We start from the raw sequence: 14,123 nt of genomic DNA, 5'->3' as shown, positions 1-14,123 counted from the left end.
AAAGCAGTGCAAGTTACGGACTTCAGCTACAGGTCAGGCGTGAGCTCCCTGCGGCCGCCGTGCCGGCCGGCTGCCACCGGCTGCCGGTGACCCTCCCGGCCGGCCGCGGCACAGGGCTCTGCCCCGCACGGATCCGGCCGGGCGCCCGCCGGCACGCGGAGCGGAGCCTCCTCTCCCTGGATAGCAGCAACTCGTAGCGATTCCCTGTTCACATTCGTGGAGATAAAATGATTTCTGAGCTCTATAGACAAGCGGTCCTTCGTCCTCGGCTTCCAGGCGTAGCCAGTCTGGGGACCCCGGTGAAACGCCAGTGTCCCGGGAGCCCTTTCGGCAGCCGACCCCGTGTCCCCCTCCCCGTCCCCCCGCGCCCTCGCCGCCACGGTCCGGTACCCGCGCGGCGCCGGAGGGGAGCGTGGCTCTTGCCGAAGAAGTCCTCGCCCTGGGTTTGGGAAGAAGCAGCGCCGGTTCCTTATCTGTAGACGGGCAGGCGGATGTGGGCGTGCTGGTGGTCCAAGAGCCTTGGCACAGACACGGTCTCGTAGCCCTTGCCCAGCATCTGCTCCTTGATGCAGGGCGGGTGGATGTCGTTGATGAGATACTCCAGGGACTGGAGGCTGCTGCTGAGGATGGAGGTATTGCAGAGGGTCTTGCTGGGCAGCCCCTCGGCGGGGGGCACCCCCAAGTCGCGGGGCCCGGCCCCCAGCTCCGGCGGGTTGTAACAGTCGCTGTTGGGGGTCACCAAGATGCTGTTCCAAGGAGGGGCGAAGTACTGCCCCACCGAGAAGTTGCCGTGCATGCAGTTCAAGGGGGACGAGCTCACCTTCTCGGCCGCGCCGCCCAGGGCGTAGGGGCGCGAGGCGCCCGCGCACGTCTCGGGGGACTTGCTGAGGGCCCCCCCGCCGCCGCTGCCCCCGCTGTACATTCGCAGGTGCTGCTGCTGCTGCTGCTTCTGCTGCCAGACCAGGTAGTCCATGCCCTCGGGGTACAGGCCCGCCTTGGGTCCCAGGGCCGCGGCCGGGTTGGAGCCCAGTGCCAGCTCGGCGCCCTTGCGGCACTCCGGCAGGACGGCGCCGGCGTAGGCGGCGGCGCCGGGGAAGGCGCCGTGCTTGGCCGGGCTGGGGTTGGTGGCCACGACGGCCGGGCAGCCCGGCTGGGCGCCCTGCGCCTGGCACTGCTGATTGATCTGGTAGATGATGCTCTGGATGGAGGGCAGGTTGGACGGCGGCAGGGCCAGGCTCCTGCCCGCCAGCGGCAGCACGGAGGCTGCCACCGTCACGTTGGGGGGCACGGGACCCTCCAGCTGCTTCTGGCCGCCGTGGTAGCTCAGCTGCCCGGCGCAGGAGGGACCTTGAGCTAAAGTGCTTGACGCGGGGTAGGGAGCGACGCCGACCTGGGCGGGCGAGAGCTTAGTCCGCTTCCCCTCCGAGTTCTTCACCACGCTTTTGCCGGAGGCTTTGACGATGGCCAGGAGACCCTGGTAGCCGCCGGCGTGCAGGGGGTAGGGGCTGTAGCGCTGCCCCGTGGTGTCGTAGCCGTTGACCGTCCGGTTAAGGTGCTTGTGCTGGGGGACCCTGATGTTGGTGGGGAAGATCTTGATGGTCAGCGGGCTGTTGGCCACCTTCTGTGCGTAGGCATCCAGCTCGGCAGGGCTGGGGTAGCGCGGGGAATGCATGGGTGCCGCCGTCTCGCCTGCGGGGGAACAAAGCATAGGGTGAATCTGGCGCTGCCAGGAGGAGGGGGACCCGGCGCTCCGGCACCCATTGCCCTCCCCACCCCGAGCTCTCACTCGCTCCCGGCACAAAACCAGGTCAGGGCAGCAACCTGCCCCCCTCCCGCTGATGGAGTCCCTTGTAAGTGGCCTAAAATAAACTCGGTGTGGAGAATGGAAATGTCACTTTACCCAACGGGGGAATCTTTCTCCGAGATTGGATTTAAACTACATTATACAAGCAATTTCATGGGTGCTTTGCGCTGCTACGAGAACCTCACCAAAAATGGAAAAGCATTGCATTTACCAGCCATAAATCAGCAGTTCCTATAATGAGCACAAAAATGTCACTTTTATGCAATTTTACAGATGAACAAAACTGGTGAAATTAACTGTGGTAACCTACTGGAGTCAGCAAAAGCCACTGCAGAAAAAAAAATTATATATGTATATATTTTTGTTCCTTTCAAACTCTTTCCCGAGCAAGTTTCTGCCATTCTGGTGTGAAAACTCATTTGTCGTACCCATTATACTTTCATTTGGAGTTTATCTTGAGTATCCAATGAGCCACCAACTGTGAAAATGATTAAATCTACAAAATCTATCTAATAGATGGAATAAATTAGGTGTTTAAAATCTCCACACACACACACGTGCGCATGCACAGGCATGCCAGCACGCGGGGGACAACGTTTGCTCCCGAAACCCCCGGCCCTGCCAGGGGGCACCTGCCGCACCCTGGCGACACCAGACCCAGCGCCGGCCCGGAGCCAGGTTTTGCAAGGGAGAGACGGTCAAATAGGGGGGAGTTTGGGGCTGGCACCCCCCACTGAGGAGCCCCAGCACCCCCAGGGACCCGTCCCCTCCAGCCAGGCAATTTTGGAGGCTCCCAGGCAGCGCAGCCCCACGGTACCCGGAGGGGGGAAGGGGACTGCAGGCAGCCAGCAGCCCCGCGGGGATGGTGGGGAGGGCTTTGCTGGGGATGCCAGCAGGACCGGCGATTCCTGATGCCACCACGGGCTGGGTGGCCGAGTCACCGTGGAAGAGCTGCGCCATCGGGCGCGTGGGGCGCACGAAGCCGTCGCGTCGGCCTCCCTCAATCCTGCTCCGAGGGATGCTCGGGCGCCTGCAGGCGTGGGCACGGGAGAACCAGGATTCGGGGGGGAGGTTGGGGCTCTGGGGGCTGCGGGATGCCACATCCCCTACCCCGGGCAGCAGCGTGATGTTTGGGGAGACGCAGGAGCACGGCCGTGGTTGCTCCCCCTCCTCTCCATCAGAGCGGTGCAGCAGCACCCCAACAGGCAGCACGGCCCAGCGTTCACCCGCCATCCCTCCCGTTCAGCTGACGTTACGGGCTTTTTACAGGTGTCTTCAAGAGACGCTGTTATTCACGAGTATATTAAGCCAATTAAAACCAGGGCCTTTGAGTAGGATTTAATGTAGCTGCCGGGAGACAGAAGCCACGTCACCAGCAGCTCCCTACGGCAGGACACGTGCAGGCATGCGGCACCCCCGGCTGCGCCACCAGCCCCACCGGGAACGTCCCGGGCATTGACTGTCCAACCTCTGTGAAGCTCCCGAGCCCGGGTGGCACCGGCAGAGCCCCCAGCGAGCCGCACGGGCGCACGCCAGGGCGCACGATGGGTGTCGCTGGGCACCAGCACCCCCCCTGCCCCAGCCCCAGGGGGCTGCGAGGGGGACCCTGTCTGCCCAGCAGCACGGCACGGCACGGCATGGCACGGCACGGCACGGCGAGCCACGCACATCTGCATTCCCCTTCATGCCGGCACTGCTGTCCTTGGAGGTGGCAGCATCGTGAATACTCAATTAACATGACACTAATTAGCTGGTGACACTCGCAGAATCCCTAATGAGCCCGTTCCGTGGAAACGCTCCTTTCCAAGCAAAAATAAGACAAGAAAAGGGGCCATTGCTGGAGGGAGGGAGGCGGCACTGCCCGCGGGCACTGTGGCTCCCCGGTGCGAGTCACCGAAGCACCGGGTCTGGGGGTGACGCTTTTGGGACAACCCCGTGCAGCCCCCCCAGAGCTGCCCGCTGCGGCGGGATGGGCAGAGCTGCCTGCCCGGGTGAGCCGAGCTTGGCCAAGGGCACCGCACCCGCGTGCCCCGGTGCCGGCACACGCCCGGGGAGCACCGCAGCCGGCTGGTGGGGAGCCAGGAGCCGCCTTTGTCGCCTCTTCCCGCCAGCTGGGTTGGATGTGACAAGCCACCGATTTCGGTGTGTTGTCACCTATCAGGGTGACGCACCGAACCCCCGCCAGGGAAATTACAGAGCGACCGATCTCCCGGCGGCTGCCGGCACGCTGGCGGCTGCGCGGCTCCGCCGTTCCCCCTCTCTGCAGTAATTACTGCTTTCTAACGGGCTGTAATTACTGCGAGATGCAAACTCTCCCGAACTGCCGCGTCACCCGTCAGGCAGCCCTGACACCAGCCGCTCGCTGCCGGCTTCGCCCCGCTCCTCTTAACCTCAAACCACCGGAGCCGTCACGCCGGGGCAGGGTGGGATGCACCGCGGAGCCCCGGGTCACCTCCGCTGGCTCAGCCAGGCTCATCGCCACGAGCAGCCCTGGCTCTCGGCACCCCCAAACCAAATCCACCCGGGGACAGGCACCCAGCAACAGCCGCTTCTGCCAGAAGATGCTTCGCCAGCTCCCAGCTCCCTCCCTCGCCGGCATTCCCACGGGATGCGGCCGGCACACCCCCAGCTCCAGGCTCCCCCTCCCTCCCTGACCTGCTCTATTTTTCCAGCCTGCACTCAATAACAGCTAAATAATTGAATCTGCTCGGCAGCCAAAGATTTGGTTTGAATTTTATTGGAATTTTAAATTGTTTTGTTTCTTCAGTATTTTATTACTGTAAATGGAAAACGCATCGCCCGCAGTAATAATCCGATGGCTTTTTATATTTCTCCGAGCTTCTGCTCAAAGCATTATTGGAAAGCCAGGCAGAAAAGAGAAGCCATTATAATGGCAGCACAGGCTTATAAGATTACGCCTCCAGCTAAACAACTTTTTACTTTAGCAAATTGGCCACCAAACCCAGTTCGAGACACAGATATAAATCCCAGACCCCACCGGTGCCGCAATCCGGACTAAATCTCGGTTTATGGGTCAGGGAGCTCCAGCCCCGCCGTGCCCGGAGCAGCCGGGTCTGTGCAAGATGTCCGATGGGGACGGGGGGGGGGGGGGGGGGGGCGGCTGTGTGAGGAGTGGGGGGGGAGGGGACAGGGGGGTGCCCTGAGAAACCCCCCAAAAATCTTCCCTAGCATGCACACCCACTGCCGGCATCCCCAGCATCCTCCGTTTTCCCCGTATCCCCTCCCCAGCATCCTCATCATCCCCAGCACCTCCGCAGTCCCCAGGGTCCCCCACGCCGTGCCCGGCTGCGGCCACAGCCCGCAAGAGCTGGGAAAGAAGGAAAGATGGGGAGAAAGGAGGGGAGGGGAGCTAACCAAAGCCATCCTTACGGCAGGAGAGACCAAAGCTAACCAGAGACCAACTCTACAGGGCTTGTGGCGTGCCAGAGTGGGCCGACACAAACCCACAACAGTCCCCAATTACCCCCGGATCTGCTGGGACACAATGGGCGCTGGCAAAGCCCAGCTGCTGGGCCCCTAATTAACCCCGATTTTAACTGTACACTTTTAAAGGCACTAAAGCGGTTACAAAGTGGAGAACAAGGCAGGGTTAATAGCGCAGACCTAAATTGCAGGCCCGCAGGGCCCGGGCCCCATAGAAATAATAGACCTGTCTGGGCTGCTCAGCTGTCAGTCAGGCGAACAATTTGGCACCCGAGGAGCTCGGTGACGGCGCAGGAGTGGCAGCACCGTGGCTCCGGCAATCAGCGTCTGCTCGGCTGAAGTCGTCGTGAGATCAAAATGGTGCCAGGAAGGATGCTCAGCACTGGGAAGGATGATGCTCAGCATCAGGAAGGGTGCTCGACAGTGGGAAGGGTGCTTGATGCTGGGAAGGATGCGCGGTACCAGGAAGGACGCTCATGGCCAGGAAGGATGCTTGGCACTGGGAAGGATGCTCGGCACTGGGAAGGATGTGCAGCACTGGGAAGGATGCATGGTACCAGGAAGGACGCTCAGCACTGGGAAGGATGTGTGGTACCGGGAAGGATCCTCAGGACCAGGAAGGATGCTCAGAACTGGGAACAATGCTCAGGCCCAGGAAGGATCCTCAGGCCCAGGAAGGATGCTCAGCACTGGAAACAATGCTCAGGACCAGGAAGGATGCTTGGCACCGGGAAGGATGCTCCACACTGCTCCCACAGCCCGGCTGCCCCGGGTGTTCCCTGGCCTGGTGCTGGCGGCAGCACCCCCCGGCTGGGCCCCTCTTCCCTGGGGAAGGGTGAGCCACACACTGGCTGTTCACAGCCGGGATTTTCAGGCCACGATGCTGCAGGAGACGCTGCACTCGCCGGGCGGTTGCCCCGCTCTGGAAGGGGATGGCGAGCAGGACGTCGGGGTGCACAGCGGGGTACGTCCCGGGGCTCAGCGCCGGCAGCACCGCGGCCCTGAGCAAGGACTCGGCGGGGACAAGTCGAGCGGGGCTGCGGTGGCAGCACGTGGCACGTAACTGGTTAACAGCCGGCACAAAAGACATGCGCTGCCTCCTTCCCTCCCCGCCGTTCCTTCGCTTCCTTGCGAGATAAGACGGGACAAACCTTATTTTTACACATCGAAAGCACTAAAATATCTTGCAACAAATGGAAGAAATAATCTCAGAGGTCAATCTTTCTACAGCTGCCGAAGGCGAAGCCGTGGCTGGAAGCTACCTGGTGCCTCGCTCGGGGCTTGTTTTACTGCAGCCCCAAAGGAAAAACGCTTTTTGTCCCTTTTTCAGGGTTTGCCAGGGATGCAGGGCAGGCTGCAGCGGCCAGCACCGTGCCTGCCGCTCGGGAGGAACATCCAAGCTTTTCTGGTCCGACCCACAACACAAAGCGCTGGTTGCTCTGCCCACCCTGGTCCCACCGCCACATTCACCCCGGGAAGGGGCATTTCCCAGGGGTCACCCCTGCATCCTGCCAGACCTTGCCCTCCCTCCCAGTCCTGCCCTGTGCCTCTTACAGGAAAGCACTGGTGTTCCCAGCGCTGAGCTCCGTGGTTTCCCTCCCGCTCTGCCTCCCCCAGCCTACGGGGCAAAAGGGCAGCAATTAGGCAGGATTTTTAATTTGCACAGGGGCGGGAGGGTGTGGGAAGGGGAGCGGTGCTGAGAGCACCGGGTGGAGGCAGGAGAGACGCTGGGGACCTGAGCTCAGTGATCCACGTGCCAATGGCTCTTATGAAAAAATAATAGCGCTGCAGCCTCCAAATGAATTAAAACCCGGCTCATCGCCTGGCTTTGGGACCAGGCTCTCTGTTCCCCTCGAAGCGAGGAGATCCCAATGTCTTCGAAGCTTCAGAAAGCACCAAAAAATCCTGTGGTTTTTTTTTTTATTTCCTTTGCCTGCAACGCTGGGAGCAGATTTCGGAAGAGCTAAAGCCTAAATATTTGCAAAACACTTGGAAGGAACCTCAATATTTGGAAAACACTTGGGAGAAAACAAACAAAACCTGCTGCATTTAACGAATCGATGAAAGTCCTTGAAGGCTGGATCTGAGCTCCAGGTGGCAAAGCCGCCTGGGCAAGAACCGGCTGGCCTCGCAGGCAGCAGGTCCCGGCAGGACCCCCCCTGCCCGCTGCTCCCCCACCCCGCACCGCTCGCTCGGCACCAGGCAGGTTGGGCTGCTGTCACATCGCCCCGGCTTTCCCACCCTGCCAAGTGCGGTGGTTTCTATGGTGACGGTGTCCCCAGGATGGGTGGCGTTGAGGCCACCACGCCATGGTGGAGGTAGTGGCGGGGGGGGGGGGGTGTGTGGAGCTGGGAACCCACGCACCGGCGTGGTCCCCGACTCCGCAGCGAGGACGGTGCCAGCAGGGATGGCAGCCACCCAGCACCAGCACCCTCAGCGTCCCCACAGCCGCCCCCCCAAAACATCCCCGCTGCAGAACCCCTCACCCATTGCACCCCCCCGGCGCGGAGCCAGGACAAAAGCAGAGCATCCTCGGTGCCAGGAGCCGCGAGACAAGCGCGCCCCGGCTTCGGGGGCTTAAATTAAAACCAACTACAGAAATAATCGCGGGAGAAATCCATCTGAATAAACGTAGGTGGCAAACCCCGCGCGGCAGCCGCGCAGGAGCCGTAATCTGCAAAGACAACAAAATTCATGACAAAGCACAAAGGGAAGCGCCGGGCTTCGCCGTCCCCAGATATTCATCCGTTAACACGTTCCCTTTTTAGGCTGACATGTCATTTCAGACGGGCCTTTTTTTTTTTTTCCCTCCCCTTTCTTCTCCCCCTCGACAGCGGCGCGGCTCTGCCGAGGCGGCTGCTGAATTGGATCACCTCAGGGCGAGCACTTTATTATCTGCAGTCAAAGCGTCACCACAAATACCCGTCTACACACACACGTGTCACTTCCCATTTGTCTCCTCCACGAGGTATTAGCGCCGCCACGCACCGGGCCACCACGTCCACCGGCGCGGCAAAGGCAAATGGCGCCGGGCGGGAGGTGCGTGGGGCGGGCGGCATCGCGGCCGTGGGGACACCCCGGTGCCACCCCACTGCTGCCCCGATGCCACCCCAATGCGAACCCCGATGCCACCCGGATATTGTCCCAATGTCATCCCAGTGCCACCCCGATATTGCCCTGACGCCACCCCAACACGACCGTGACGCTGCCCCCATCCTGACCCATTGCCACCTATACACCGCTCAGCGCTGCCCCGGCACAGCTCTGATGCCACCCTGAGGCCACCCCATCGCCATCCTGATACTGTCCCAATGCCACCCCAGTGCCACCCCAACGCTGTCCCAACGCCATCCTGACTCCTATCCAATGCCAATCCGACGCTACCCCCGATGCCACCCCTCTGACACCCAGCTCTGCCCCAGCACAGCCCCGACGTCCCCCTGACGCCATCCCACCACCCAGCCGCCGAGGGGACCCCAGGACTGGGAGGGACCCCACCGCAGCTCAGCCCCATCACTCCCCAGCCCCTCTGCTCTATCATCAACGCTAAATTAGCATTTGATTAATTTTAAGACACGGGCTTCGCACGCCGAGCACGCCTGCCGGCCCCCGCGGCACCCCGTCCCCGCTGAGGGGAGCAGGGCGTGCACCCCCAGCGCAGGCTGTGGGGAGCGGGTGCCCCATCCCCGGGGCTGCAGCCCCGCTGGCGCCTGCGAACTCTCCCCACGGGGCCGTCCTGGAACGATTGGACCCCAACCCAACCACCCCTGCCGTGTCCCAGGGCGTTAGCAGCAAAGCCCACCCAAAGGCCGGGGCTCTGACCTGGTGGGAGATGGTCCCACCCAGAGAGGCTGCCCCGGTGCCGAGCAGCGCCCGCCCCCCCCCCCCCCCCCCCCCCATCTCCCACCATGCACGTGATGGATCGAAAAGTGGTTTTGCAGCGTTTCCTGGCAGGGAAAGTGCAAGTCAACAGCACATTTTGGGCACGGCAGTTAATTGAACTCCTTTTTATGGCACGTATATAAATACACAGAACCATCATTAACCGACCCCTTCCAGAAACTGAAAATGAAAGAATTAATCTTATTTCACTCATGTGTAACCCCTCATGAAATTAAAATGATATTTTATGGGTGTGTACAAAAGCAGAGCCCTGCTGCAGCCACTTTAATGAAAATGCCCTTGGAATAAGTAGAATTGGGTAACGAGGAGCCATTAAACGGGGCTTTAGCCCATACGCAATTAACCAGTTTTATCACTGGTAAGAGTCCCCAGGGGTGAGTGGGGAGAGGTGTGGGTGACCCTGGAGCTGGGTCCCCAGCACTTTGCTGCTCCCTGAGCCCCGGCCATCGCCTCTCGTTAGCGGTTTAATAACCCAGGGCTCACGCCACCCCAAAGAGCTGTTCCTGACACCAACCCCGAGGTGCGAGGTCCCACGGGACCCCCGGCACGAGGCCACCGGCGCTGGGCTCCAGACCCAGCCCCGCCAGAAGGACGTGCGCGGCGGAACGTGATGTTAGAGCCGAGGGAGGTTCTGTAACTCCCAGCTCCATCCGGATCCCACCCCGGTACGGGAGCACGCTCCTGCCCCCGCAGCCGCACGCCGGGCCCCAGGCTGACGGCAGAGCGGGGCAGGCTGAAGGGAGGCGCGGAGAAAGTAACGTTTAATTAAATAGAAGCCACCGCTACGTTACTGCAGAGAGAAAGAGCAGAGAAGAGTTTGGCTAAGCCCAGAGTGGTATTATTTGATTTATAATTTAAATAAAGCTCAGGATTCCTGTAATGCGCACAGAATAAAATCAAAAGGGACCAGGCTGCTGGAGTTAATTGGACGTGATATTTTCCTGAGGATGCTGCTTCTCCGCAGGCTCCTGCTCCTCGGCTGGAGGTGGGCAGACGCAGGCAGGGCTGGCAGGGCTCCGGGCACCCTCCTGCTGCCTCCTCGAGGATGCAACGCTGCGATGCCAGGCCGGCGCAGTCCTGGGATTACCGGCAAGGGAAACTGGCTGTTGCCGTGAGCTGGCAACGGCGAGCAGCGCGGCAAAGTCACCCAGAGCACTGAGCAGGATGGATTTGGCGGGATGCACCGAGCCCGCTGGGATGCAGCACGTGGGGCGCTGAGATGGGGGGACGGTAATTAGCAGGAGAGCCAAAGGACAGAACTGAGGGGCGAAGGCGCCGGGGCAGTCAGCTCCCAGCACGGGCAGGAAAATTAGTCAGCTCACCTTTTACGTGAAATTAATACAAAAATTAATCAGCGGCGCGGGCAGGATAATAGGATTTCACAGCGGTGCCGGGCCAGACGGCCAACGTGCCGAGAGCCAGACTCATTTAATATCGACAGAAACAATGCCAGAGGACAGAAATAAGACCCATAAAGATAATTACTGAGATACTCAGGAGCAAATTAAGTAATCAGAGGCACTTCTAAATTGTGCCTCGTTTTAAGAGAACGCTATCCTTGTCGATTACCTACGCGGGTGTTTAGGAGGCGGCAGGAGGCTCGGCCCCGCGTGCCGGCTCACCGGCCCCTCTGCGCCGCGCTTACCGCAGGTGCCATAAATAAAGAAGGGAAAAAATCGTATTCCGAACCAGATGCGTGGCCCTGGATGTCACCTGCAATTTAATTTGCACTCGCAGGAGGCAGCGAGGAGCGAGACGTGCTGGATTCGCCCATAATGAGCGGAAACACACGGGCAGCTAAACTTTGATTAAGGTGACCCGGCTGGTGGCAGCCGGCGGCGAGCGCGGCGCAGGGGTCCGGCTGGGGAGCTCGGCCGCCACCGCACACTGCCCGCCCCGGGGGACGTGTCCCAGCGGGGGACAACCCTCAGAGATCTCGGGCAAGCGCAGTCCTGCCCTGAGGGATGGGGGGCGATCAGCCAAAAACCCCGGCGCCCCGGTCCCCTGCGCCTGCAGGGGTCTGGCTTGGGGTCAGACCTCTGCAACCTGCCCTCCTCCCACCGGTGTGGCTCAGGGAACCCCCCCGCATCCCGGGGCTGGGACCCTCCCAGGACGCAGGTGGCTGCACCCAAGAACATCTCCCCACCGATGGGCGCCTTGCCGCGTGGCGACACCGCGCACGAGCTCCCGCTCCCCAAAGCCCCTTCTTTTGGCATCGTCTATGGTGGGGTGGGAAACGCCAGGGAGCACCAACCCTCCTGGCAGGAGGGTGCTCTGGGGCTCCATCCTCGGGGTGCTGCCCCTCAGCATCCCCATGAGCCGAGGGCGTCCCTGGCTCTGAGCTGCAACTGGGGAACACCGCGGGGATGGGCGGGCGTATCCTGACCTCAGCGTCACACCGGGCTCGACACAAAGACACCCCGGAGCCAAACACCTCTGGTCTCCGGAAAACTCTGCCAGGCTCAGCTGGCCCACGGGTCTTGGACCGTGTGGGCACGACTGAGCTCATTAGCCCGTGGCAACGAGGCACGCCGGGAGCCGGACCCTCGTGCCAGCCCTGCGCCGCCGCGCGCTGCTCAGGCGTGACGGATTAGGACTAATTTCACAAGAGCAACATCCCTTTTCCTTCCAGACACTAGTAAGAAGGAGACCCGAGCGGCACCGCGAGCTCCGGCGCAGCACAAGCGCCCAGGGGGTCAGCGCACGCCCCCACCCACTGGCCGAGACCCCCCTGCCCCCCAAGAGCTGAGCCCCCGATGGGTGCTGCGCGGGGGCAAACAGCTTGGGGGGCACCGATCCTGCCCGCCCCCTCTGATTGCCGGCACGCACCAAAGGGCTTCCCCGCCTGCGACGCTGGGACGTGTGGGCGCCCATCACCCTGCCTCTGGCCTGGGTGTCCTGCTCCCTGCAGCAGCGATGCTGTGCTGGAGCTTGGGAAGGGCTTCACCCAAAAAATAACAATCCTGGCTGCCAGTGTGACCCAAGCCCCGCCAGAGCGATGCTGGGGGTCCCCGGGGTGGCTGAGCATTGCCCAAACCCCGCACCCGTCTCACTCGGCTGCGTCAGGGTGCCCAGGTAGAGGGAAAAAACGTCTCCGGGAAAATCCAGATCATTAAACAAATGCCTGGGGGCTGTCACAGACTAACAAGCAGAGCTTTAGCAGCTGATTTGTCTTCAGCCGGCAATGTTTAAAAATCCAACTGAGACCAGCAGAAAAATATCCACTCCCCTCTTTAAAACACACATTCATCACTTGAGAATCTTAATGCGTCTTTCCCAGCCGGGGAGGTCAAACACGCCTGCCTAAAGCAGGCTCATTAAATATACATTTAATCACGGTTTGGATTGAGAGACAAAGGCTGGGAGAGACAGGTGCTTTACTGGAGTGACCTTTTGGATCCCATTTTAATGTAACTAGTTTACAGCTTATCTGAAAGGCCAGCTCCTGGGGAAGGCGAGCTGCAGCAAAACGGGGAAAGTAATTAGGGGGGGAAGGGCCGGGGAGGTTTGGGGGGCTGCGGAGCAGGCGACGGCAAGCAGCATCCTCTGCCGCCGCCGCGCTTCCCAGACAGCTCTGCAACATTTTCTGAAGTTCGACTTATCAACCAGAGCAACCCAATTTAATTTGCTTATCTTGTCTCCTTCCTTCCCCCCCCCCCCCGCCTCCTCCTCCTCCCTGCTTCTCCTGCTCTTTTTAATTATCGGTTAAATAAATGTCTTTTTCAATAAGGGAAGCAGCATCAAAGTGGATGCACGCACCCCCCACCCCCACCCCGGGCACTCACACTTGCGCGGCTCCAGCGCCTTGTTGGGGCAGGCGAGGTGCTGGGCTGGGGGGTTCTGGGTCCTCTGCAGGCAGGCCAGCATGGTCCGGGTCTCCCGGCGGGCAGCGCCGCCCCCGCCACCGGCCCGCGCCCTGCCGAGAGAAGAGACACGCCGGTCAGGCGAGGGGACCTGCCCGCCCCGCTGCCCACCACCCTCCTGCCCACCCAGCCGCTCCCCGGGCAGAGGAGCCGGAGACAGGAGCTCCCGGTGCCCGCACGGACGCTGCTCAGAGCCCTTTGCTCCTTCGGAGAGAAATAAGTAACCCTGGAAGCCTTAAATAAAGATGAATGTATAGAAAATAAAGATGAAGGTTTCAGGGGGGGATTGGCGCTTCCTGCGAAGCTTTCCGTCCTTCCCACTGGGAGCGGGACACCCCTCTGGCATTGCGCTCCTGGCAGCGCCAGACTGCTCTGCCGGTGTGCCAGCCGGCACCTCCCCTGGCAGAGAGCAACCCCACCGGCTCCGGCCGAAGCTGGGGAAAAAAGACGGCGTTAAAATCCTGCTCAGGGTCCTGGGATCCGTCGCCAGCTCCCAGGTGGCATCGAAATCTGCTCGACAAAAGCTGGAGGGGTCAGGCCAAAGTCATCGCCGCCACCGCTCTGCTCATTGCACATCCTTCACGAGCCGCCGCGGAGGGCGTGAGTTATAACCAGTTGCTGCTGACACCCTCCCACTGCTCCGGCTGGCGCGGGGGGTGATATTCCCGCTCGGAGAGGGCAGGGAGACGTGGGCAGGAGCAGCAGAAAAGCAGGCAGCCGTGCCCGTCCTCCGGTGTCGCAGCGGCTGAGCCATCGCTCTCCCGGCTGAACGTTTGCTGACAGCCGGGTGTCACGGGCGGGTGTCACGGGCGGGTGTCAGGGCCGGGTGTCACGGCTGGGTCCATCCCTTCGGCGCAGGGGAACCGTCTCCTCCCGGCAGACGGGGTGTTTCCCACACGCTCCAGCGCTGGCAAGCGGTGCTGGGGCTGGTGTGCAAGGGAGCCGTGCAGTGGCCTCGGGCACGCGCTGGCAGAGCCTCATGGCCATCACTCGCCGGGCACCAATGCACGGCTGGATGCTCCCCGAGCCCTGCCCGGGGCTCTCCTTGCTCCACCGGTTTAAACGCCCCCCTTGGAAACGCACCTTGGCGGCCACCGCGGGGGCACGGA

General features: G+C 61.6%; 1 protein-coding gene across 1 annotated transcript; it reads right to left on the bottom strand.

Moving 5' to 3' along the window:
• Window positions 1-469: 469 nt before the first annotated feature.
• Window positions 470-13,021, bottom strand: FAM222A (family with sequence similarity 222 member A). The gene is made up of 2 exons (XM_086474410.1): window positions 12,937-13,021; window positions 470-1,689 (listed from the first exon to the last, which is right to left on the bottom strand). Exons 1-2 carry the CDS (start codon window positions 13,016-13,018, stop codon window positions 470-472), a joined length of 1,302 nt encoding a protein of 433 aa, XP_086330536.1. The 5' UTR covers window positions 13,019-13,021.
• Window positions 13,022-14,123: the final 1,102 nt, after the last annotated feature.

This window comes from Leptosomus discolor, chromosome 16 (genome assembly GCF_034619465.1).
Source record: "Leptosomus discolor isolate bLepDis1 chromosome 16, bLepDis1.hap2, whole genome shotgun sequence".
NCBI lineage: Eukaryota > Metazoa > Chordata > Aves > Leptosomiformes > Leptosomidae > Leptosomus > Leptosomus discolor.
This window is presented reverse-complemented; position numbering and strand designations above follow the sequence as displayed.

What these genes read in the sequence shown, in the direction of transcription:
- FAM222A (XM_086474410.1), bottom strand. Translation starts at nt 13,018, where the DNA reads ATGCTGGCCTGCCTGCAGAGGACCCAGAACCCCCCAGCCCAGCACCTC. An exon ending in GGCGCTGGAGCCGCGCAAGT is followed by an intron (nt 1,690 to 12,936) that starts GTGAGTGCCCGG and finishes GTTCCCCCGCAG; the next exon opens with GCGAGACGGCGGCACCCATG.